Consider the following 23,397-nt stretch of genomic DNA (forward strand, 5'->3'; position numbering starts at 1 on the left):
TTATCATCATCATCATCATCTCAACCCCACTTCCCACCTAATATATAGAGTGAGGTGGTACTTTTAAAAGTAAAGCATGAATAAATAAAAACAAATAATCTCTGTGCCTAGTGCCTCTGCATTTATGACAGTGGGAAGTTGGGTTAGGGTGACGAAAACGAAAAATTGCATCCATTTAGTTCTTTCAGCACGAAGACACTTTTTTTTTTTTATTCACACATTTATCAACAAATGATTTTATTAACCTCAGGAAGCACTTCTGATGCTGAACGGGTTAATGGAGATTGTCTCTAACCCCTTCACTACAGACATGTGGAGGTGTAGGAGGACTACTGGGCCTTGGGATGGGCCACTGCCCCCAAGAAATAGGCCCTGAGCCTTTGCCCAGAGTCGGACACGTAAAAAAAAAAAAAAGTCTCTCTGATGCTGGATAAAATCATTTGTCGATAGCAGAGAGAATAAAATGAAAGCGTCTTTGTACTGGAAGGACTAAAACGAATTTTCACAGGTAGAAGGAATCTTATATACTGTAATCTTGTGGGTGTGGGTATGTAGCATAGCCGAAATTTAAAAAAGGATTTCAATGAAGCTTGACAGGATGTTTGATTTCTTGTCGATTGAAATTTTGTGAAGAGGTGTTTTGACCCCTAATCGTTCCCACTGGTTTTACAGCCGAACGGCCCAGTAAGGCCGCAAATCAATCGCTCCTGAATCGATTCATAAATCGGTGGTTTTGAGGAAAGCGAAGCGCGATCCAGAAGCAGCTTGTTTTGAGCAAGTGCTGAGTGGCCCTATCGGGCCGCGAAGCGCTTGTAAAATACTTAAATCTTCATAGGAAGAAGTTAAAACATTTATTTTTTATTTTCTAATCTTCCCCTAAAAGGGAAAACTAGCATCCCAGGTTACAGTAAGGGACAATATTTCACCTACTATGCACGCATTGTATATCCGCCATTTCTCCCCTAACACTTCATACGAAAGAGAATCAGGTACGGTGTGGACAGTGAACCATATCAAACCTAGGAATAGTAGCGAACGACAGAAAGTGAGAAACAAAAGTGTTGTAGTAGCAGGCAAATTTTTATCACGGATTCTACTCCCTGCATGTAATAAGATTTGATTGCAGGGGCACTAGTGAAGGGATGATAACCTCTACTGTATCATTTGACTTGGATGTTAGGCTGTCTCATCGCCCAGCACTTGTCATGCAGGCAGCTTTGTACCATCTGTGGCACAGAGAAGAGGAACATTGTAACTGGGTTGTCTGTTTTACTCACCTCCACCAGGAAAATCATCTATCTTCTGTACTGAAAGATGAGACTAGCAATAAACTATAGTCTTTGTCATGAGTTGGTGTCGAATAATTAACAGCTGAAATTATTTTTTAGATAACTTCACAATATATTGCTACCTTGTGTTGATGCAGGACGAGGCGAGCAAAAACCTTTCATGGCGTGGTCGCAACAAACTGAAGGAGCTGGGGTCGCGATGGTCGGACAAGCTGGGGTATCGCGACATGTGGGCGCTGGTGACCAGGAAGGGTGGGCTGAAGATGGCAGAGACTTACTCCAACGTGGCCACCGCCGACACTGGATATGAGTGGGGCGGCCCAGTCTTCCTTAGGACGGACTTCGACTTAGAGGAGCAGAGTGGTAAGCACAGGAGAAATTTTGCCGTCAGACCCTTCAGCGCCGGACTTCCGGAGTTAATCTCTCTTACCAAGCTGACAAAAATCGTAGATCTATAGCAGTACAGTAACGTGAATGAAATATGAAAGGGGCTTTCACACATCTACGTACCGTATCTAGATTATATTTATACGCCTCCTCCTACCCTCAAATGCATTAACATAAACCATCTAAAAACATAATCTTACCCCTTAATCAGAATACTTTACTACTTGCCGTTGTTTGGTCAATTAGGTCTCCATAACATAGTGTGGAGACCTACTTTATTTGTTCAGTTTTTTTCTTTTTCGTATTCCTCTTCTTGCTTTTTTCCAAACGTTTTTTCAGCTTCTAACCATTCCATCATTTCTCCTCCAGTTCACTTCAGAGTTCCTTGGGTCATTATTCTCTCTCTCTCTCTCTCTCTCTCTCTCTCTCTCTCTCTCTCTCTCTCTCTCTCTCTCTCTCTCTCTGTCTTTTATAGGCCATTTTAAGGGTTTTAAGGGGTCAAACGCCAAACCATACAAACACAAAAATTTGATATCCTAAGCTCTTGTATATTTAGTTATCATTATGGCAATTTGCACACAAGTATGTCATTGTACTGTGGATATGTGGAATCCATCCTACAGTCCCTCGGGAATGTTGGCGATCTTTAATTACCCTATGTAGCTTCAAGTGAAATGTTCCGGTAGATTAGCGAAATAAGTAGCAACATGATTTTTGTCAATAATTTTTGCCAGTGAGCAAATAAATTGCATTGTAGTTTAGGGCAACACACTGGCTCTATACTGTATCAGTTCTAGATAACGACATTTTTTTACTTGAAAATGTATTGAAGAGGTAGATAATAACAAAGATGTATGTTCTCCTTGTTCGTGAAGCCATAATTATCACTGGGCTCCAATTACGCTATTTAATTAAGCTTTTCTTTTGTTTTCGTTGTGTAAAGGTACCTTACAGAGGTTCAGAGAACTGTTGCAAAAAAAAAAAAAAAAAAAAAAAGTGTGGGGGGGAGTCTATCCTACATCCGGCGAATCTATAATTCTTTATTGTCTTGTCCATCTCCTGCTGTATTGCTCTGTTAGATTTCTAAATTATGACAGACCAGTCTTGCTCCCATACTTTAATATGGACACTGACAGTGATGCAGCCCTCTGCTCTCGGCTCATGTTTGGTATCTAGGTAGTTATATCACTGTCCACAATTCTTCCTTGAGTTAACTTACAGGACTGGTTACACTTCATTTTACATTTATAATGTGGGTGCTCATGAAAAACAGGAACCTCTGCCCTTAGCCATACTCTTTTTCTGAAGAAAGACTAAGCTTTTCATTAAAAAAAAAAAAAAAAAAAGCACGGAGCAATCAAGTTTATGAGGCATTCAGATTTTGTCAGTGTAGTGCTCTTTTAATGTTCCGTGAAATTATCATCTCCTCGACAACAGTTTAGAACTAGCCTACCCCTGGCCTGTCATCTTTCCATATTTTAACCAAGTTAAAATGCATGCAGCATCATCGTTGCCTCCACCTTTATATTTAACTGGGTCGATATCATGTTTTCTCTTATTATACACTTTAGTACTACTTCTATACCTTTACCATTCTTCCCTGCTACAGCCATCGTCGGTGTCCATACTACCTACGGGTTCGTCTGTTCCATCTTCATCATAACTGTTAACATTACCTTATCATCACCTTTAATTGTCATACTGCACGCGCTGTTCTCACATCTTATTATAGTTCTTTCATCTTGACAGAGGTTTCCGTCCTTTTGCGGCTTATTTCACGTTGCTCAGTGGTACAAAAAGGCATTATTACGGCTCTTCATCCATCCCATAGGGTTTCGTGACAAGCATCGTGTTCTTGTGATAATCTAATGCTATAACTCAGCATTCAAGATAGAGAGATGGTAATTTTAGGCTAAGTTAAAGTGAACAAAGTGTAAATTAATCCCTGCTATCACCTTTCCTTGCAGACGAGTGCCAGTGGGAGAACAACGAGAGGAATGAGGCTCGTCGTGTGTTCTGCCGCCGCTTTGAAGGTTATGGCGCCATGTGTGATTGTGACGTCACATCCTGGGCCAATGTCTTCTTCCACGCTGATTCTAAGGTTGGGAAGGGAGAGAGAGGAGATTATACTGTGTTCACTCCAATTTGGCGGAGAGTTTCTCCTTTTGCTTTCATTTTCCTGTAGTTTAGTATCAGTAAGACTCTACTGCTGACTTACATCCCTTCCATAATATTTTTCATGAACAGATCATCCACTTTAACGTTGCGAGGATTAGTCCTTTTGCAGATTAATTTTTGAGGTTCGGTGGCAGAATGACATTAGTACGGCTATACATCCTCTCCGTTGCACCTCTTCGCGACCATCACCATTCACCATGTTTTAAGTGTTATTCTCTTGTTACAACTCAGCATTCAAGGTGGACAGATAATGGTTTTAGACCAGGCTGTAGAGCACAGAGTATGGTGATTTATGATTAAGGTGTACTGATGGTACTTGCTTTTGCCGGCTATATCCATTTGGCTCTTATTCCGCTCCCTCAAATCCTTACTTCCCTTCCCCTACCACTCACTCTTGTACTCTGACAATCATGTAGTCTCCCTCTACTCCTTCCTCTCAGTTCCATCCTCTTGTCTTCAACCTTTTGTCTTCAGCCTCTGCCTACATAGCAGTGTTGTAGTCAAGACCGGGCACCTCTAGACCAAGACCAAGACCAAACCCTCCGAGACAAAGCCCAAGACCAAAACCAGATCCTCCGAGACTATGACCAAGACCAGATCCTCCGAGACTATGACCAAGACCAGACCCTCCGAGACCAAGACCAAGACCAGGAATTTATGTGTCTGCTAAATGAATGAAAAGTAGCTGCAGCCTGCAGGTGCTGCACAGCTGGTCCGTTTTCACGGGCGTCTCGGCCCCTCGAGTGAGTGCATTAGTATCCCAATCACCCAGTTGCAGATTATGTATCGATGCGATACTCAACACCTTTTAAACGAATTTAAGTTAATTATCGCACATGAATTGAATGAAGTCGAGGAGTTTCTGGGAAGACAATTACTAAGAAGAATGAAAGAGAGAAGTGGGCAATGGGGATAATTCCCGGGGCCAAAACTCAAGAGTATGAAGGGACCAGGGTCCACACCAGGACTGTGATAATTCTGCTTCTTTTTCTGGCCCGTGTCAAACGTTTTCCAGGCACCCCAGGGCGCGGTCATAGCTCTCTACGGCCCTGCACACCGATGTTACGGGTTTTGAAAGTTTTTTAAGTTTTTAAACTTTTGAAAGTACGGTTTTGAAGTTATAATGTATGGTGTTGCATACTTTGTTAGTGCCATCGTATTCATGCATATCTGTATCTTCCTCATGCGAAAGCTGGTTTTCGGAAGACCAATTTTCACACTTCTCTCCGAGCTTTACCCGTGCCCAAACGTACCATACACAACATATTCTTCTTTCGTTTCTCGTGAACAGTCGAGGGGTCTACCTATTTTTCAGGATAATTACATAAAAGACCGAAGGGGTTTCGGGATACGGAGGTGGGAAGCAAAAAATCTTCGTAAATATCAAATATATATTTTACTTCCATAAGTGCTCCAAATACTAATTACGTTTGCACCCACTATTTGTTTAAGAGAACAGTTTTCACTAACTTTCCCTCTTGAAAGGGTCTCTCATTCGAGTCTGCTCACTGCCCTTCTTGCTACTACTGATGATTTATTGGTCCCCAGGTGGCCCCCCCCCCCAACTTTAGTTGGGCCAGAAACGCCACTAGGCCACATGGCCATGGCCCCCCGCTCATAGATGAATAAATTGTATGAAATACGAGGGTGGCTGTGAAACACTAGAAAATACTGTATTCTGATTTCTTCTAAAAAGGTCACAGGAGTCACTGCAGGCCTCCGTGATAGCCATTTGGAAGCTCTGAAGGGTCGTAACTCGAAAGGTTGGAAGCCACTGATGTCTGACTTAGCCCTCATCGCTCGAAAATCCTGGCTACGCCCCTGTAGGGGAGGAAATATGCTTTCAAAATTTAATATATGTGAACAAATGAACATCTAGGTAAAATATTTCTGCTTTCATTGCTTCATTGGCGTGAAGGAACAAACATAGGAAAACAAAAATTTTTGTAGCTATGTTTTCCGATCGAACTAGCTAAACCTGTGGTGTACGTGTACGAAGGGTGCGGGGATTGCATACACCGTACACCTATATGAAGTACATGAAGGTGAACAGAGCTGCAAACATGCTTGCGTGCAAATGGAGATTATCACAGTGAGAATGACCCCGTCATGCATGCTGTCTCGACTCGCACGCACTTTATCGGTGCTCGCAGGGCTCAGCTCATGCATCATCACCGTAGCGCTAGTCAGGCAGTATCTACAGACAGTACAACGCTGTATGGCGCGCCGTGAATCGAATCAGCCAAAATTTTTCTCCGTGTATGATCATAAATTCCGACCTTCCCCACGCCGCAGTGCACTTTGTAATGCTGGTCTCGACCTGGTCTCGAGCCAAAACTCCGAGACCAGAAGCTTCGAGACCAAGATCAAGACCAAGACCACGTCAAGCGAGACCAAGATCAAGACCAAGACCACATCAAACTGGTCTCGAGACCTACGACACTGCTACATAGCTACCCATACTTGCCTCATTCCAGCCACTAACATGAGTTCTCCCCACCCAGTCTCTCACTCCCCTCAGGCACTTGGTCTTGTCCTAACCCAGCCCATCAGTTCTCCTTCCTACTGCACACACACACACACACACACACACACACACACACACACACACACACACACACACACACACACACACACACACACATTTATTATAAAACAGCTGTTTACTCTCTCCCAAAGCAGCAGAATGCAATTCTCTTTTGACATCTCGAGGAGAATTTGTTTAGAAACCCTCTGGCACGACGTCTAAATAATTATTTTTTCTCTTGCCAGTTAGCTTTTGTAAATATGGTGGCAGGTGAGGCTGCAAAGACATCCACCACAACTCAGAGTCGTGAAAGTGAACCATTCCCATAGTCTGTAATTTAGGATTAAAAAAAAAAAAAAAGAGAGAGAGAGAGAGAGTGTTAGCGAAACCGTATCTAACGAGAGTTTTGCAGCAAGTAGGTAGAAAATTAGCACAGATTTACCACTGGATAAATTTCATCATCATATAAGCAGAAATTACTGTCCGTAGCAGACTATGGTCCCACAAAATTTAAGTGATATATCTTACTACTGACAATTTCCGTGGGTTTACGGATGCTGTGCAGGGCCGCTCCCTCCTTTATGCCAACACTTTGTTCAAGGTTTTGCAATCTCCCATTATAAATGTAGCTCTGCATATACTATATTCTAATATGTATTGCATATTAACTAATTCGTACCTCAATATGCACACAAAACACCCATAGTATATTCAGATTTTCACTTTCGGTCATTTTAATCATTTTGGTGTGGTTGCAGCTGGACGAGGAGCTGAGGCGTCAGAAGCTTTACAAGGAATTGGGAGTGGCCATCCTCGCCACTGACCGCCCGCATTACTTGTACAGGTCAGTTCACCACGATAACAATTGTACTGCACTTTCCATCATCACATTATCATCACATCATCATCATCATCATCATCATCATTTCGACCTCCCATGCCCTTCAAACGATGGGTTGAGCTGGGGTCCTTAAAAAAAAAAAAAAAAAAAAAAAAGAGAGAGAGAGAACATTACCTTAATTGTGGTAGGTCATTGCTTAAGGTCGTTCTTTTTAAGGTTCCATCATAAATCAGATTACTTACAAATCAGGTTCCTGTATAGTTTAGTTCAGATTAACAGGTTAAAACGATGACTGTAGGTTAGGTCATTGGTACAAGACAAGTGACTAGTTCGAGTCCTTTCGTTAAGATCAGGTCTCAGTGCCAGCCAGACTTTTCAGTTAACTTCATTATCTCCAGCAGCATTTTCGGTTTTACGTCTGTTTTCAAAGTCGCATGGCTGAGATGGGTTGACCTGATAGCACTCCCTCACCTTGCTCATAATAGTAATACCTGTGGATCTTAGGTCACCACACACCACCTTCCTCCATGCCTTCCTCAGTTTAGCTTTAGATTTCAGTCCGCGACCCGGTACCCTCATACGCATACCCCTCCTAACCTTGTTTCCTTGGTTTACTCTCTCGGCCTGGCCACTTTATCTTCCCTTCTGATGTTTTCCACTCCCATCCGTTTCCTCAAAACTTCTGAGGATAGCCCGTCATTCAGCTTTACTTTCCATATCCATCAGGGCATTCTCATCTTACCATTCTAGTATCACTGCACATTATAATCATCTACTTTTACTCCCCTTACTTCGCTTCCATACAGTACATTTCACTCATGTAAACACTACGTGTCAGCTAGGTTTCCATTTTCATCCTTTTAACTCACTCACCGTCTCCCCTACTTCTCGCACACAAAGAGCAGTATTCCTGTTGGTATAGCTTTGGTAACACTACTGAGCAACTTACTTTGCATGTTACACCCTCTTGTTATTTTGTATGTTTTTTATGTCTGTTTATTATCGACATAGTTTGCCTCAGCAACATACAAGAGGATATTAGGGATCTCACTCCGGCGATGACATGGCTGATAATGTTTCTCTCCTACACTTCTGCCACCCACACTACCCCCTAACTACACTACTCCCTAACTACACTCTCCCCTACTCACACTCTCTCCTACCCACACTATCCCATATCCACATTAGCCCTTAACCACACTCTCCTCTACCCACACTCTCCTCTACCCACACTACCCCCTAACCATACTCTCCCCAACCCACATTACCCCCTACCCACACTCTCCCCTACCCACACTACCCCCTAACCACACTACCCCCTAACCACACTACCCCCTAACCACACTACCCCCAAACCACACTATTCCCTACCCACATTCTCCCTTACCAACACTTTTCCCTACCCACACTCTCCCATACCCACACTCTTACATACCCACACACCCACACACTTGCACCCACAATCTCCCATCCTCACTACCCCTGTCCACACTCTCCCCTACTCACGTTCTCCCCTACCCATATCCTCCCGTACCCACACCCCCATACCCATACTCTCCCCTGCCCACATTCTCTCCTACCCACACCCCATACCCATGCTGTCACCTTCCCACACACTCCCCTACCCACACCCCCATACCCACACTCTCTTCTACTCACACTCTTCCCTACTCATACTCTCCCATACCCACATTCTCCCATACGCACTCCCATCCCTACTGACATTTTCCCCCACCCACACTCTCTCCACCTACACTTTCCCCTACCTACACTTTCCCCTACCTACACTCTCTCCCACCCACACTTTCCGTACCCACACTCCTTTACCCTCACACTCTCCCACACGCACACTCTGCCATTGACTTTCCTCCCACTCTCTCATAGAACACTAAAAGGATTGTGGGAGGCACCAGGTATCAATAGAGACAAAGTGGTCATCTACAGCGACCGTCCCCAGCGCGAGATCACAGCACTGGCGCGACTGTTTGGGGTCTACCTCATCCAGACGGGACAGCCGGCCACCAATGTCTCCAAGGTCAACATCAGGCATAAGGTGCAGCGGATCTTTAGGTGAGAGACTGATTCATTTTTAGTTGTAGGTCCCGTCCACACCAAATGCTTGCTGGAGTGGGCGGGTACACAGACGGTAAAGGGCATAGGTTAATGTATTAAGCAAAGGGTTTAGGGTGACGGCAGCCCCCTTCCCCCCCTCCCCAGTATGAGGGAAATGTGTATATTTTAGGGCAAAAACTAATTTTTCAGAATAGATCCATCTGATGGTTTACCGGTACCTTTGTAAAGAAATTTGGTTGAAGCAGTTTGAATCCTTGCATTATTAAGAGCGTAGTCTGCTTAATGTGTGAATGTACCCTTATTTCTTTTTGATTTGTTCAAATGCATATCCATTGCTTACTACCGGTTGTCATATGAATACAGATCTGAATATAAGATTTTATATATATAAATTGCTAACACAAAATATTTTTATCTACTGTATACTCACCTGTCCGAGTAATAATTATATTTAGTAGTAGTTTTAGGGGATCAGGGCTACTTCGAGCATTATCTGAGCAAACTCCTCCAGCTCCCCCAGTGAAATGCCTGCCCGTACGCTTCTGATAGAGTTGGGGATGGCAGGACAGACACAAGGTACAATGGTGAAACGGAAGCTAGCTGAAGTTGATAGTGGTATAGCGTAGGTTTTTGTCTCTCTCTCTCTCTCTCTCTCTCTCTCTCTCTCTCTCTCTCTCTCTCTCTCTCTCTCCCCCCCCCCCTAGTTTCCTTCTGCCTCGCCTTCCCATATCCTCTCCCCTTTCTCGTTCTCCTCTATCACCCTTTCTCTCTCATTCTTTCCTTTTCCTCTCTCAGTTCCCTCCTACCTCGCTTTCCTTTCCTCTCTATCTTTCCTCCCTTCCCCCCCCCCCCCGCTGTTTCTCAGTTTTTCACCCTACCCCCCAGGGATGTGATGGGGGCTCGGTTTCCCCCTGAGAGCGTACTGGAGGGGGTGCTTCCAGACGACACCCTACCGCCGTTCTCCACATCACACCTGCTGCTTCTCGAGGACGACCTGCAGGTGGCCGTCGACGTCTTCAAGTGAGCGCACCTCTCTCTCTCTCTCTCTCTCTCTCTCTCTCTCTCTCACGATACAGTATATATATATATATATATATATATATATATAGATATATATATATATATATACACACACAGTACGTATCTATATTTATACAGTATATATATATATATATATATATATATATATATATATATATATATATATATATATATATATATATATATACACAGTACGTATCTATATATATATATATATATATATATATATATATATATATATATATATATATATATATATATATATATATATATATTATATATATTCTTTCTTTTTTTAAGCAGCATTATGTAGTATTCATATGTTCTACAAGATTTCAGTACAGTTCTACGTGTAGTATACCGGGCTAGATTTCCAAACTTACCAACGTAACCATAGCTTCGACAAGCAGTTTGGTGCGATGTTATATTTTTTTACTTTCTCTGTTAACCCAGTTGTGCAGAAAATTTAGTGTAACTTGCATAGTGTTATTTATTATATATCCCTGTAAGGTCAGTTGCAGGATCGGACCTCTTCTTTATTGTATTTGTGTTCCTTTTTTTTTCTTCAGTAACTTGATTCATAAATTTCTTCTTCTAGAGAGACAGTTTGAATGGGTTGGGGATGTTAGATATGGCCTTCATTAATGATTTCACTTGTAGAGGTTAGGTGGTTGGTGGGGGGAACCACCAACCACTCAGTGGATGTAGTGTTCCCTACTTCTTCCTTCATGTCTGTCTTTCTGTTTCTGTGTATGTTCTCTCATTTCTCCTGTCCTTCTTGCACAGTTTATTACTCTTTTTTCCGCTTCAGGCGGCTCTACACTGTTTGATAAATGATTTCTTGTTTTATAGGAAGCCATTCACAATGTTGGGTGGTAACCATATAGCCAGATAATGGGGTGATGTGGAGTCTACTATGATGCCCCTGTTAACTGGGTGGAGAGACGCAAATGCGGTGTCCACCGAGGAACCAAACCTCCACATTATTCCCTGGGCTTTGTTGTGGCAAGACGCTGACAGCTGCATGGGAACAGCGATTTACTGCACGGGACTGACCTGCAGGGGTGGTTGCTTGCCTGCAGTTGATGGGTTTGCTCGATCAGACAGACCGGGGTAGCACAACAACAACAACAACAACTATTAGAGGTTCTTCATGATTTGACTTAAATGACCTGGTGTTAATTTAAATAAGATTTTTAAAGTGCTTCATCTAAGTCACAGGGTTAAGAAGTACGAGTAGGTGTCTCTGCAAACATGCCAAACGATTGTACTTAGATAAGGGAAACCGCTACCAGTGAACGGATGTAGCTGTATCTTGACTGATATTTTCAATCCGGTGAAGTCGTTTTATGTTTTGTTTTTGCAGCTACCAGGCAATTTTGTTCAGTGTATGGAACGTCTGTCATACTAAAGGGGTTTATAAAGGTTGTATCCAACTCCTCCAGTTCGAAAGGTCTCTCTTATGCTGAATAAAATCGTCAGGAGATATCAAGATTAAAATTTTATAGTATGCTATCAGACTGAAAGATTAATAAGATCTCGTTTTAAGGTTTTGGAGGACTTTTCGTGAAAGAAAATATGCCCAATCAAAAATCCTCCGTACATTAAGATTTTTTTATTTTTTTTTAATTAGAAGAGTTGTAAATCCTAACATTTCTTTTGGAATAATCATGCACATATTTGGATAAGTTGTGTACTGAGGAAATACAACATCTCCCCAACATTGACTTTATTTTGGTTTGCTCGATTTAGACAATAAAAGGAAAAGAAAAAAATCCTTTTCCCGTTTTTTAAGTGGCATAGGAGGCTGCGTAACACCTCTTTCTCTGCAGTTTGTTTTGCTTATTACACCTGAATATTCTCTTGTGTGCTAATTACATCGTCTTAATATCGATATAGTTTGCATCGACAATATATAAGATGACAGCGAGATGTAACATGCCTAATAAATCTCTAAGGAAGAGGTGAAACGAAATAGAGCCACTTGAATACGTGGTGTTTTCCAGGTGATGCCTGTGTTTGAGATGAACTCCACCATCATTGGCATCTGCTTCAACTGCTGAATAAATTGTTGGAGAAGAGGTGTCACGAAATATCCCATTGCCACATCTGCCCTTTATTTCGTGGTCTATCGAATTATTCCAGTGCCACTTATACGACCTTTTGTTTCATGATACATCCTAGGTTCCTACACACAATGATACCCGTGTTTGAGATGGACCCGACTATCCTGGGCATCTCCTGCTTCAATTACTACGGGTTCGGGGACGTGGCCAACTCCTTAACTACGGTGTACAGGACGCAGGAGCTTAACCCCCTGGCCCTCCTTCTCCCTTCACGCACTGTTCACGAGCATCTGGCGCCACGTTGGCCTAAAGTTAATGCCGTCAGTATCAACATTTTATGTGCATTGTTCTCTTACATTGGTACTGGAGAGGAATGCATTCATGTGGTGGCACAGATATGACTGTGTGGTTCCACTTCCTGGTTATACAGACATCCCTATCCTCCGAGAAGAGGATAGTGGACTGCTCGAAGAGGAAAGCTTCAGTCTACAATCAACTGGGTTCACATTCAGATGAGCTTACTACTAGGACTCTTTTATCATTTGTTACATTATGTTCTCTTGTTTTTCATTTAGTTCTCTTGTAATATTTGTTACTTTGTGTTCACTTGCATTATATGTTACTTTGTATTCGCTTGTACAGAATTCATTGTCACATTCACCTAATTTACATTTTTATTGTTATTCTGCAGCAAGGAAATATAATTACGTTGAGTTAGGGCCATGTTCTCGTCAACTGAAGAGGCTTCCTTGCACTTTTTCGTCAAGGGTTTGTTTTACATATTACACTTTATTCTTTTATGTGTTATTCAAAATAAGTTATATATATATATATATATATATATATATATATATATATATATATATATATATATATATATATATATATATATATATATATTGACATACATTGCGTCAAGAACACACAACTGTATCAAGGTGCCAAATTCAGAGATAAACCATTAAAGAAAGAGGTACCAGGTTGTTAGGTAGCATCCTTGACTATCAGGAATAAGATCGTAAATTAAAATACCATCAGCTGAAACTAGTTAGAGTTCTGTAGTACTGTTATTGTGGCCGCAGTAGTTCAGAAAATACTGAAAAGATTTCTGGAAATTTAACTTGTCCCTTCACCACTCATGTCAAAATAATTATTAATGCAATCCTGAGAACTTGTCTCAAATATAAACGTTGAAAATTAACACTATTCCAAGAACTGTGTAAAGCTGACCCATACTGTAAGCTAACCTTCTCATGGTCGGAACACTAGACTCTGTTTCCTTTAGCTTGACCTAAAATTGTCGTTCCCCCATAGTAAATGCTGATCTGCAGGAATAGATTAACGCCAGAATATAGAAATGCTATGAAAATGATACAGAGCCGTAGCAATTTTTTTTTTTTTTTTTTTTTTTTGCCACTGAGCTACGTGAAATAAGTAGCAAAAAGACAAAAAATATGGACTACATTAAGGTGAAAAGACTGCTGTGCTCGGATTCTGTTTTAGCGTAAAACAAACAGTTTTATTCAGTTGCATCATAGGAACCTGAGAGTGTTAAAGTGGACGAGTATAGTGAATGGACTTGGTCACATTTTAAGTGACTGTGGAAATATGGTAGTACCTCTTCCATTGAGATTTGTTCTGAACATGACATATCAGTATGTACTTGTGCATTACTGATGCAAATTATATCCGTTTTAAAGCGATATAAATAGCATAGAAGAGACTGGTAAGGAGTAATAGGCAAAAAAATAGCTTTGGAAGAGGTGCCACGAAGCTTCCTGTTTCAATTAGAATATGACACTTCATTTTATTTTTCCCGCCAGCAGAGCAGCGAGTGGTACTTGCCCCTGCGTACCGCCCTTCTGGCATCTCCCGGCCGTGCCCTGGTGTACCCCGAGGTGCCCCGAGTGAGACACCTGGGCTACCGCGGGGTGCTCATTAACGGGGCGGTGCAGCACAACTTCTTCAGGGATCAGAGTCTGTCCCTCACCACAGACTACCACATCACTGAAGCTGACGTCCAGAAGTGAGTCATAGAATTTCATTACTGAGGCTGATGTAAGGAAGTGAGTTATAGAATTTCATTACTTGGTGTAAGGAAGTGATTTATAGAATTTCATTACTGAGGCTGATGTTGGTGAGTTATAGAATTTCAATGCTGAGGCAGATGCTAGGAAGTGAGTTATAGAATTTGAATACTGAGGTTGATATCAGTAGGTCAGTTACGGTATGAAAGGAAGAAATTATGAAAAGGGGACACATATTCGAAGGAAACACACCAGAAGCAAATAAAAGACCCATAAATACGATCGATTTCCTGCCGTAACTAGAACGTCCTTTTGTAGAGAGGACAAGGAAGGGCTAGTGCAAAGTCTTCCCATGTCTACTGTTCCTCCTACAAAAAAATTTTAGTTACAAGAAGAAAAATATCGTCTAAAATTATCTATGTTTTTAATGGTGGAAAAAACAATGAAAGGACAGGGCATAATCTTCTCGTGTCTCTGGTTCAGGGTACGAAAATAAATCTAAGAAGACAGATAATTGATTGCAAATATGTTAATTTATCCCACCCCGGCACACTAAATCCCGGGTCTTTTCTCTGCTTCAATGGGACCGAAGTTTGTTTGAAGTTTTAACAAGCAGAGAAAGGGTTAGATGGGGAGAGAATGTGATTACTTGCTATATCTTCAATTGAGGTGAGTTTTAACTATTTATAAGTCAAGGGCTTTCCCTCTTTAAATTAAATCGTCTGGTTGTCGGGTTTCTCTCTCTCTCTCTCTCTCTCTCTCTCTCTCTCTCTCTCTCTCTCTCTCTCTCTCTTCCATCTGTTTATTTATTTATTTATTTATCTCAACCTACCCACCTACCTATCTCAACCTGTCTCTATCTATCTGTCTATCTGTCTACGTATCTACCTGTCTATCTGTTGGTCAGTCTGTCTACCTATCTACTTATTTACCTACCTACCTACCTATCAGTCCATCTATATCTGTGTAACTGTCAATCTCTTTATATCTGTCTATGTATCTGTCTGTCTACCTATCTATCTATCAGCCTAACCCATCTATCTATCTAACTCTTCTCCCAGCGTGGAGCTCAGCCGATACGAGGCACGGTTGCTGGAGACACTGAAGGCATCTGAACCAATCACCTTTGACTTCTGCAAACACGACCTTCTGTACAAAGAGGTAAGGAGTACTCGCTCTCTCTCTCTCTCTCTCTCTCTCTCTCTCTCTCTCTCTCTCTCACACACACACACACACACACGGCATCGTCGGAGGTGGACGTCTGTACCGGCGCTCCATACCAGCTCAACACGGCCAGAGGCATTACCTAAATAAGTATCTTTGAATGAGTCAAGCTCTGTACCAGGTTAGACTAAATGATTTTTCATTATTAAAAGGAAAAGAAATATTAAGTTTAAATAAGATTGGTTCAAACAACAAAGAACCACGATGCGTTGAGTCAGCTGGGTTTGTTTATACTACAGCAAGACGGGGAAAGCGTGCATACTTTGTAAGTACACACTCTGTTCATTTAGTATTACAAAATGGATACATACTTCAGTAAAACAAATTTGGAAAAGAAAAGGGATAAATGTAAAAAGCAAAATGATGATTTCTACCAAGAACTGGTTGAAGTGGAGACTCACAATAGACTGGTTGAACGTGTACACAAACTAGAAATGGCTTTCAAAAATGAAATTGATGAAATAAAGAAGCAAATGCACTTGCAAAAGGAAGAGATAGAAAAACTGGGAAGGGAGGCCAATAAGAAAGACACAACCGTCAGTGAACTAACAGTGGAATTGAATACCCTTAGGATGAAAGTGAGTGAAATGGGAAGCACAGTAGTTAATCACGAGTGTTATGGAAGAGTTAAAAAATGACACAGAGACAATTAGACAAGCAAGCAGTCTTATGGACCAGAGCAGTGATATTGAGGAGAAGATAACACTGGTGAATGAAGCTGTGCAAAGCTACAAAAATGATGTAGAAATCACGTATGGTGAAAGTAAAGAAAGACTTAGAAACAATGGTGGAGGAAAAAAACATTAAAAAGGAAGTGAAAAGAATAATCCAAAACAATCCAAAGTTAGTCAGAGATTCAGTAGAAATAAATAAATCAATAGTAATCACTGGTATAGAAGAGGAAGAAATTAAAAACAAAATCACTAGAGACAAAAAGGAGATGACAAATGTAATGAGCTTACTGAAAGAAGTATCAGAGGAAATCTGTAGTAAAGATATAGAGGAACACAAAAGGTTAGGGAAATACGAGAAAAGCAAGACAAGACCTCTAAAGGTGAATTTCCAGAGTGTAAACACTGTGGAAGAGATACTAAAAAATGCAAAGAATCTTATGGAAAAAGAGGAGTTCAAAAATGTACCGGGTATGGATAAAAAGATGTCTAACACAAGAGGAACTGGAATTACTGAAAGAGAAAAGGGAGGAAGCAAAAACAAAAAATGAGGGAAGATCAGAAGAGGACAAGAAGAAATTTTTTTACAAAGTAATAGGATTGCAGGTACGAAAGTGGTACACAAACAGGATGGAAGAAAAAGGAGGAAGTTAGTAGAACCATGTCATGACAAGTATATAAACAAGATGATAAAGTTGATGTACTCAAATGTGGATGGAATGGTATCTAAATTACTAGAGATGAATGATTATGTCAGAGAAAATGAACCACAAATAATATGCCTAACTGAGACAAAATTAATACCAAGGATATCCAATGACATACTAAACTTAGAGGAATGCAATATATGGAGAAGAGACAGAAATTTAAAAAAAGGAGGAGGAATTATAATACTAACTAAGAAAAATCTAAAAGTCAAGGAAATAAACCTAGATATACCATCACAAGTAGAACTGATTGCAGTAGAGATCAACACATCTGAAGGTAAAGTAATTGTAGCCAATTTGTATATGCCACCCAGATCAAACACATGGGAAAGAGACGAATATGAGGACCTGGCAGAGAGTACAATTCAGAGTATAAGATCCTTGCTACATAAAATGGAAGAGAAATCGGAAAGAATTATACTAACTGGGGATTTCAATACAAATATAAATTGGAATACTCTAGATATAAATAGCCAAGAAAGCTGTTGGGACCAAAAGCTCCTGGATCTCGTACAAGAGTTTTTCTTAACGCAACATGTGAGGGAAACCACTAGAAAAAGAGGACTTGATGTACCTTCAGTGCTAGATCTAATATTTACTAGGCAAGAAAATGACATTGACAGTTTAATATATCACCCTCCACTCGGCAAAAGCGATCATGCAGTACTAAATTATAACTTCAGGATAGCATATGACATAGTAAACAGCAATGACAGTTACAAAAAGAGCCTAAACTATAAAAAGGGAAATTATCAAGACCTAAAGAAGTATTTCTTAGAAGTTGATTGGGAAAATGAGCTTAGAGGACAAGATTTAAATGCTGTATATAAAATTTTTTTGTGAATTTTATGAAATAGGAGTCCAGAAGTACATCCCACAGCACAAAGAAGCAGATAAGAAAATACAGAAATGGTTCAATACAGAATGTAAAAAATCAAAAGAAAGAAGAGATTTGTTGTGGAATAGATACAGAAGACACAATAGTGAAAGGGCGTATAATAATTACAAACAGGCAAGAAACGACTATACAAGAATAAGGAGGGAAGCCCAAAAACAGTTTGAGGAGGATATAATAAATAAAAGTAGTGATCAGCCAAAGCTGTTTTACAGCTATATCAGAAGCAAAACCAAAGTAAAAGATATAATACAATCCATCACGGACGAGGGAATCACTTATACACAAGAGAAAGATATTTGTGAGGGAAGCCCAAAAACAGTTTGAGGAGGATATAATAAATAAAAGTAGTGATCAACCAAAGCTGTTTTACAGCTATATCAGAAGCAAAACCAAAGTAAAAGATATAATACAATCCATCACGGACGAGGGAATCACTTATACACAAGAGAAAGATATTTGTGAAGCACTAAATAAGAATTTCCAATTAGTTTTTACGGAAGAAAAAAATTTTGAGAGGGAATATGTGGAACACTCATGTCCACACATACTACCAGATATACAAATAACAGAAAAAGTAATACAAGAGGAGTTAAGTAGATTAGACAGAGGAAAAGCAAGTGGTCCTGATGAAATTTCATGTTGGGTGTTACGAGAATGTGCAAAGGAGTTAAGTAAACCATTATTTTTAATTTTCAAGAAATCCTTGAGTCAAGGGAAACTACCTGATATTTGGAAAAAAGCAAATATAGTCCCCTTATTCAAGAAAGGAAATAGACAAAATCCTCTCAACTACCGACCAGTATCACTGACCAGTGTTGTAAGCAAGGTATTAGAAAAACTTATAAGAAAAGCTTGGGTAAATCATCTAGAAGAACACAGTATGATAACAGAAAGACAGTTTGGTTTCAGAAAAGGAAAATCATGTGTTACTAATCTGTTGAGCTACTATGACAGAGTAACAAACACAATACAGGAAAGGGAAGGATGGGTGGACAGTATCTATTTAGATTTCAAGAAAGCTTTTGACACAGTACCACACCAAAGACTTTTATGGAAGCTGTACCATCAAGGAGGAATTCGAGGCAAACTGTTTTGTTGGATGCAAGACTTTCTCATAAAAAGAGAAATGAGGACAGTACTAAGAGGAAACTACTCATCATGGAAAGAAGTGACTAGTGGAGTACCACAGGGTTCGGTGCTGGCACCAATCATGTTTCTAGTGTACATAAATGATATAAACAGTAACACTGGAAATGAGAGCTATCTGAATATGTTTGCAGATGATGCAAAAATACAAAGGAGAATTACTAGCACAGACTCTTGTAGGGAGCTACAAGAAGAATTAAATAAACTTCATGAATGGAGTAGTACATGGCAAATGGAATTCAATGTGGACAAGTGTCATGTAATCAAGTTTGGTAAAAGTGGAAAAAGACCTGATTGGGATTATAAGTTAGGAAATAAAACCCTATACACATCAGAAAGAGAGAAAGACCTAGGTGTGATTATCAATAACAGACTATCTCCGGCTGACCACATCAGCGAAAAGGTACGGAACATGTATACACTGCTTGCAAATATGAGAATAGCATTCACATACATAAATGAAGACATGCTAAGAAGGATAATAACATCATTCATTAGACCAACCCTGGAATATGCATCAGTAGTCTGGAGTCCTCATCTCAAAAAGCATAGACAAGATTGAAAAAGTTCAAAGGGCCGCTACAAGATGGATACCAAGCTTAAGGGACCTAAGCTACGAAGAAAGACTAAATAAACTGAATCTACCAACACTACAGGAGAGAAGGAAAAGAGGTGACATGATAATGCTATATAAGTGCATATCAGGAAACGAGAAAATAGACATAAATGATTACTTAACATATGGAGAAGCATCAGCAAGAGGACACTGCAAAAAACTGCATAAGAAGAGAGGTGATAAAGACGTAAGGAAATTCAGTTTCCCAAACAGAGCAATTGATCAATGGAATGCACTACCGAATGAAATAGTGTGTGCCAAAACAATTCACAAATTTAAGGATATGTACGATAAATATGGTCTAAGACACGGGACAATACGAGCTTGACTCATTCCTGTAAAGATACAATTAGGTAAGAACAATTAGGTAAGAACACACACACACACACACACACACACACACACACACACACACACACACACACACACACACACACACACACACACACACACACACACACACCGCTCGCTGGCTCAGTGGTAGCGTTCTCGCTTGCCATCTGGTAGACGGGAGTTCGCGCCTCGCTCAGGTTGCGAAAAGTTTCACTGGCGAAGTGGGTGGTTACTGTCCCCCTTGAGCAAGGGGACGGGTGTGTGAGTGTGTGAAGGTCACAGCCTTGCCCTTAGATCGGACTATATGAGCTCTCAGCTCTCTTCCGGGAGGGTAAAAGCTGACGATCACGACCATCAAGTGATCCTGACCAACCCGGTGAATTACACACACACACACACACACACACACGTCAACCTGTTACAAATCCCTCAAGCAAACATAATATAAATACATAAGGAGCACACAGGCTAATCATAAATTCCATATACTTTCTTTATTCAATATCTCACTTGTCATTTTTCCACCCTCAGAACCCGGTGGTGATGTTCGTATCGTATAACGGGAGTCGGAGCGATGAGGACACCTTCCTGTACGTCATGCAGGTGAGCTCTATGACCCCTTCAGTGTCATGGTGATTTTTAGATTCGAGTTTCAGTATTACGGCCCAGCTACCACCCCAACACCCAGAATATGCACAGGGCCTAACATAGAGATTAAAAAAAGCGACAGAGAGCAACTTAGATGAGAATATGAGAGCGATTTGATGAAAGTTCCACGATAAAAGTGACGATGAGTTAATACCAGTGTTGGCTATTGAAATAGACTAGAGATGAATATGGCAGTGAGTGAGTTAGACCGAATGTCTCCTACAGTGCCTGCGGACGTGGCATGCATACCCTGAGGCTGGGTGGAGGGGTGTGTGGCAACTGCATTACCATGGACACTGGCTGTCTTTGGTGGCTGTACCCCTTAGTCCTTATAGGTAACGTAACACTGTCTCTTCGTCAGTCTATTTATCTGTCTGTCTGTCTAGCTGTCAGTTTGTCAGTCTATCTATCTGTCTATCAATATTTGTCTGTCATGGGCACTGGCTGTCACTTAATCTTTGTCTCTCATGGGCACTAGCTGTCACTTTACTCATTTTTTACTCTAATTTGGCCTAAAATTTTCGTCTCTCCGTCGTCAGTGCTGAGTTGTAGTAATCGATTAACTCCAGTATATGACAATTATCACGAAGAAGTGCTGTGATAAGTATACAGAGCCATAGCATGATCTTATTCTGCCCATGAGCTACTAAGAGAGGGAAATATGAGCCATGTTAAAATAAAAAAGAGTATAATGGCTTTTTTTTTTTAGGTATTGCAGGCTAGGATAACTCTCTCTCTCTCTCTCTCTCTCTCTCTCTCTCTCTCTCTCTCTGAATGAGGTATTGAACTTAGGAATGATAAAAGTGATGGATGACGATTTTATTCAGCGTAAGAGAGATAAAATGAGCGTAGACGATTTAATACGTAAGAAAGATTAGACGATTGAGTTCACATGTAACAGAGATCAGAGTAAGCGCAGGCGATTTCGCTCAGCATAGGAGATAAACGTTAAGTTTTTGGTCTCATTCTAGGTGGTATGGGGTGATTCGTGGCCCCTGTTCCTTAGCGAATTAGTGTACATATTACATCTTACCATTCTCTCCCTTTCCAGCTACCTCAAGCCAGACGACTACTCACCAGTCACCGCCCCTTCCTCCACAACTGCCACAACGTCTTCCTCCACCACTTCCTCCTCTTCCTCTTTTCCATCCTCTTAGAACCTCCACCTATGTTGATAAAACTGCTGCTCACTCACAAGGAACAGCAGACTTCCCAAAACAGCTGACTCCTCAAAACAGCAGACTTCCCAAAACAGCTGACTCCCCAAAACAGCTGACTCCCAAAAACAGCTGACTCCCGAAAATAGCTGACTTACCAAAACAGCTGACCCACCTAAACAGCTGACCCACCAAAACAGCTGACTCCCGAAAACAGCTGACTCACCAAAACAGCAGATTTCCAGAACAGCTGACTTCCCAAAACAGCTGACTCTCCATTACTCTCCAAAACAAATGACTCCCCAGAACAGCTGACTCCCCAAATCAGCTGACTCTCCAAAACAGCTGACTTCACAGAACAGATGACTCCCCAAAACAGCTGACTTTCCAAAACAGCTGACTTTCTAAAACAGCTGACTTCCCAAAAGCGCTGACTTCACAAGACAGCTGACTCCCAAAAACAGCTAACTCCCAAGAAGTAACTCCCATGAAATATCGGATTCCCCGTTTCAACCGACTCCCAAAACAGATGACTCCAAGGAAACAGCTGACTCCCGGGAGAAAGCTGTTTCCCAAGAAGCATTTGACTTCCCAAAACAGCACGGGATTACCCCCAAACAGCTGAGATTTAAGAAACAGATGACTCCAAAGCAGCTGACCCTCACGAAACAGCTCCTTAGAAACGAGTGACAAACAGGAAACACCCGACATTGTATACAGGAGTGTTTCGTAACAGAGTCGGTTTTTATTATTCAACATACAGGTGTTTTCATGCACTATAGTCATTGTCTTCGTCCATCAGTGTGTAAAAGAGAAAGCTCACTGTTGTACTTGCGTAGAAATCTGTAAGGCATTGGAATGGGATGGAAAATAAGCAACACTGAAGACAAGTTCACGAGCATGGACCTGAAGTAAGAGCTTATTCCATTATATTTTGCGGTTTGTTTTACTTTAGAGAGTAAGAGTAAGAAGTGGGGGTAGGGGTGGGTGGGAAATGGAGGGAAATTTATACAGAGATGAAGGGGTAATGTAAATAACTCATTCTCAACCCAGATTCCTTCCCTTGTTTGCAAAAAAAGAAGAGGTGGATGATGATGATGATGATGTCCCCTGTCTCATATAAAGGGGTTAAAGGATGGAGAGACGGGATAAAAAATATACGCAACTCCCTTTGTGCCCCCTGACCCACTCGTCCCGGTCCAAGAAATGAACTCATTAAGGATGGAGAGAGGGGGATACTTGATATCCCTTCCTTCAGCACAGCCAGCCCTAGGAAAGGCATATTCCTCTTGAAGAAACGGTGGCAGAGGATGTAATAAATGTTTAGACTAGAGTATCACACACACACACACACACACACACACACACACACACACACACACACGCACGCACGCACGCGCGCGCGCGCTCACTCGCTCACTCACTCACTCACTCACTCACTCACTCACTCACTCACACACACACACACACACACACACACACACACACACACACACACACACACACACACACACACACAACGACTGGAAATCTATTCTGACACAGTTCTTTGCAGGTGCGGGTATAAT

At 41.1% G+C, this 23,397-nt stretch overlaps 1 protein-coding gene across 1 annotated transcript in view; it reads left to right on the forward strand.

Moving 5' to 3' along the window:
- The window catches only part of LOC145411649 (protein O-linked-mannose beta-1,2-N-acetylglucosaminyltransferase 1-like), a 26,723-nt gene extending 4,894 nt beyond the window's left edge, over nt 1–21,829 (forward strand). The window contains exons 7-17 of the mRNA XM_080281655.1: nt 1,427–1,652; nt 3,644–3,777; nt 7,140–7,225; nt 9,107–9,292; nt 10,181–10,315; nt 12,521–12,722; nt 14,229–14,428; nt 15,491–15,590; nt 20,556–20,627; nt 20,898–21,007; nt 21,724–21,829. Coding sequence (XP_080137781.1) covers nt 1,427–1,652; nt 3,644–3,777; nt 7,140–7,225; nt 9,107–9,292; nt 10,181–10,315; nt 12,521–12,722; nt 14,229–14,428; nt 15,491–15,590; nt 20,556–20,627; nt 20,898–21,007; nt 21,724–21,829 — 1,557 coding nt within the window. The remainder of the gene's footprint in view (nt 1–1,426; nt 1,653–3,643; nt 3,778–7,139; nt 7,226–9,106; nt 9,293–10,180; nt 10,316–12,520; nt 12,723–14,228; nt 14,429–15,490; nt 15,591–20,555; nt 20,628–20,897; nt 21,008–21,723) is intronic.
- Nucleotides 21,830–23,397: the final 1,568 nt, after the last annotated feature.

Source organism: Coenobita brevimanus, chromosome 90, assembly GCF_032717465.1.
Source record: "Coenobita brevimanus isolate Jiangsu-jjx chromosome 90, ASM3271746v2, whole genome shotgun sequence".
NCBI classification, from domain to species: Eukaryota; Metazoa; Arthropoda; class Malacostraca; order Decapoda; family Coenobitidae; genus Coenobita; species Coenobita brevimanus.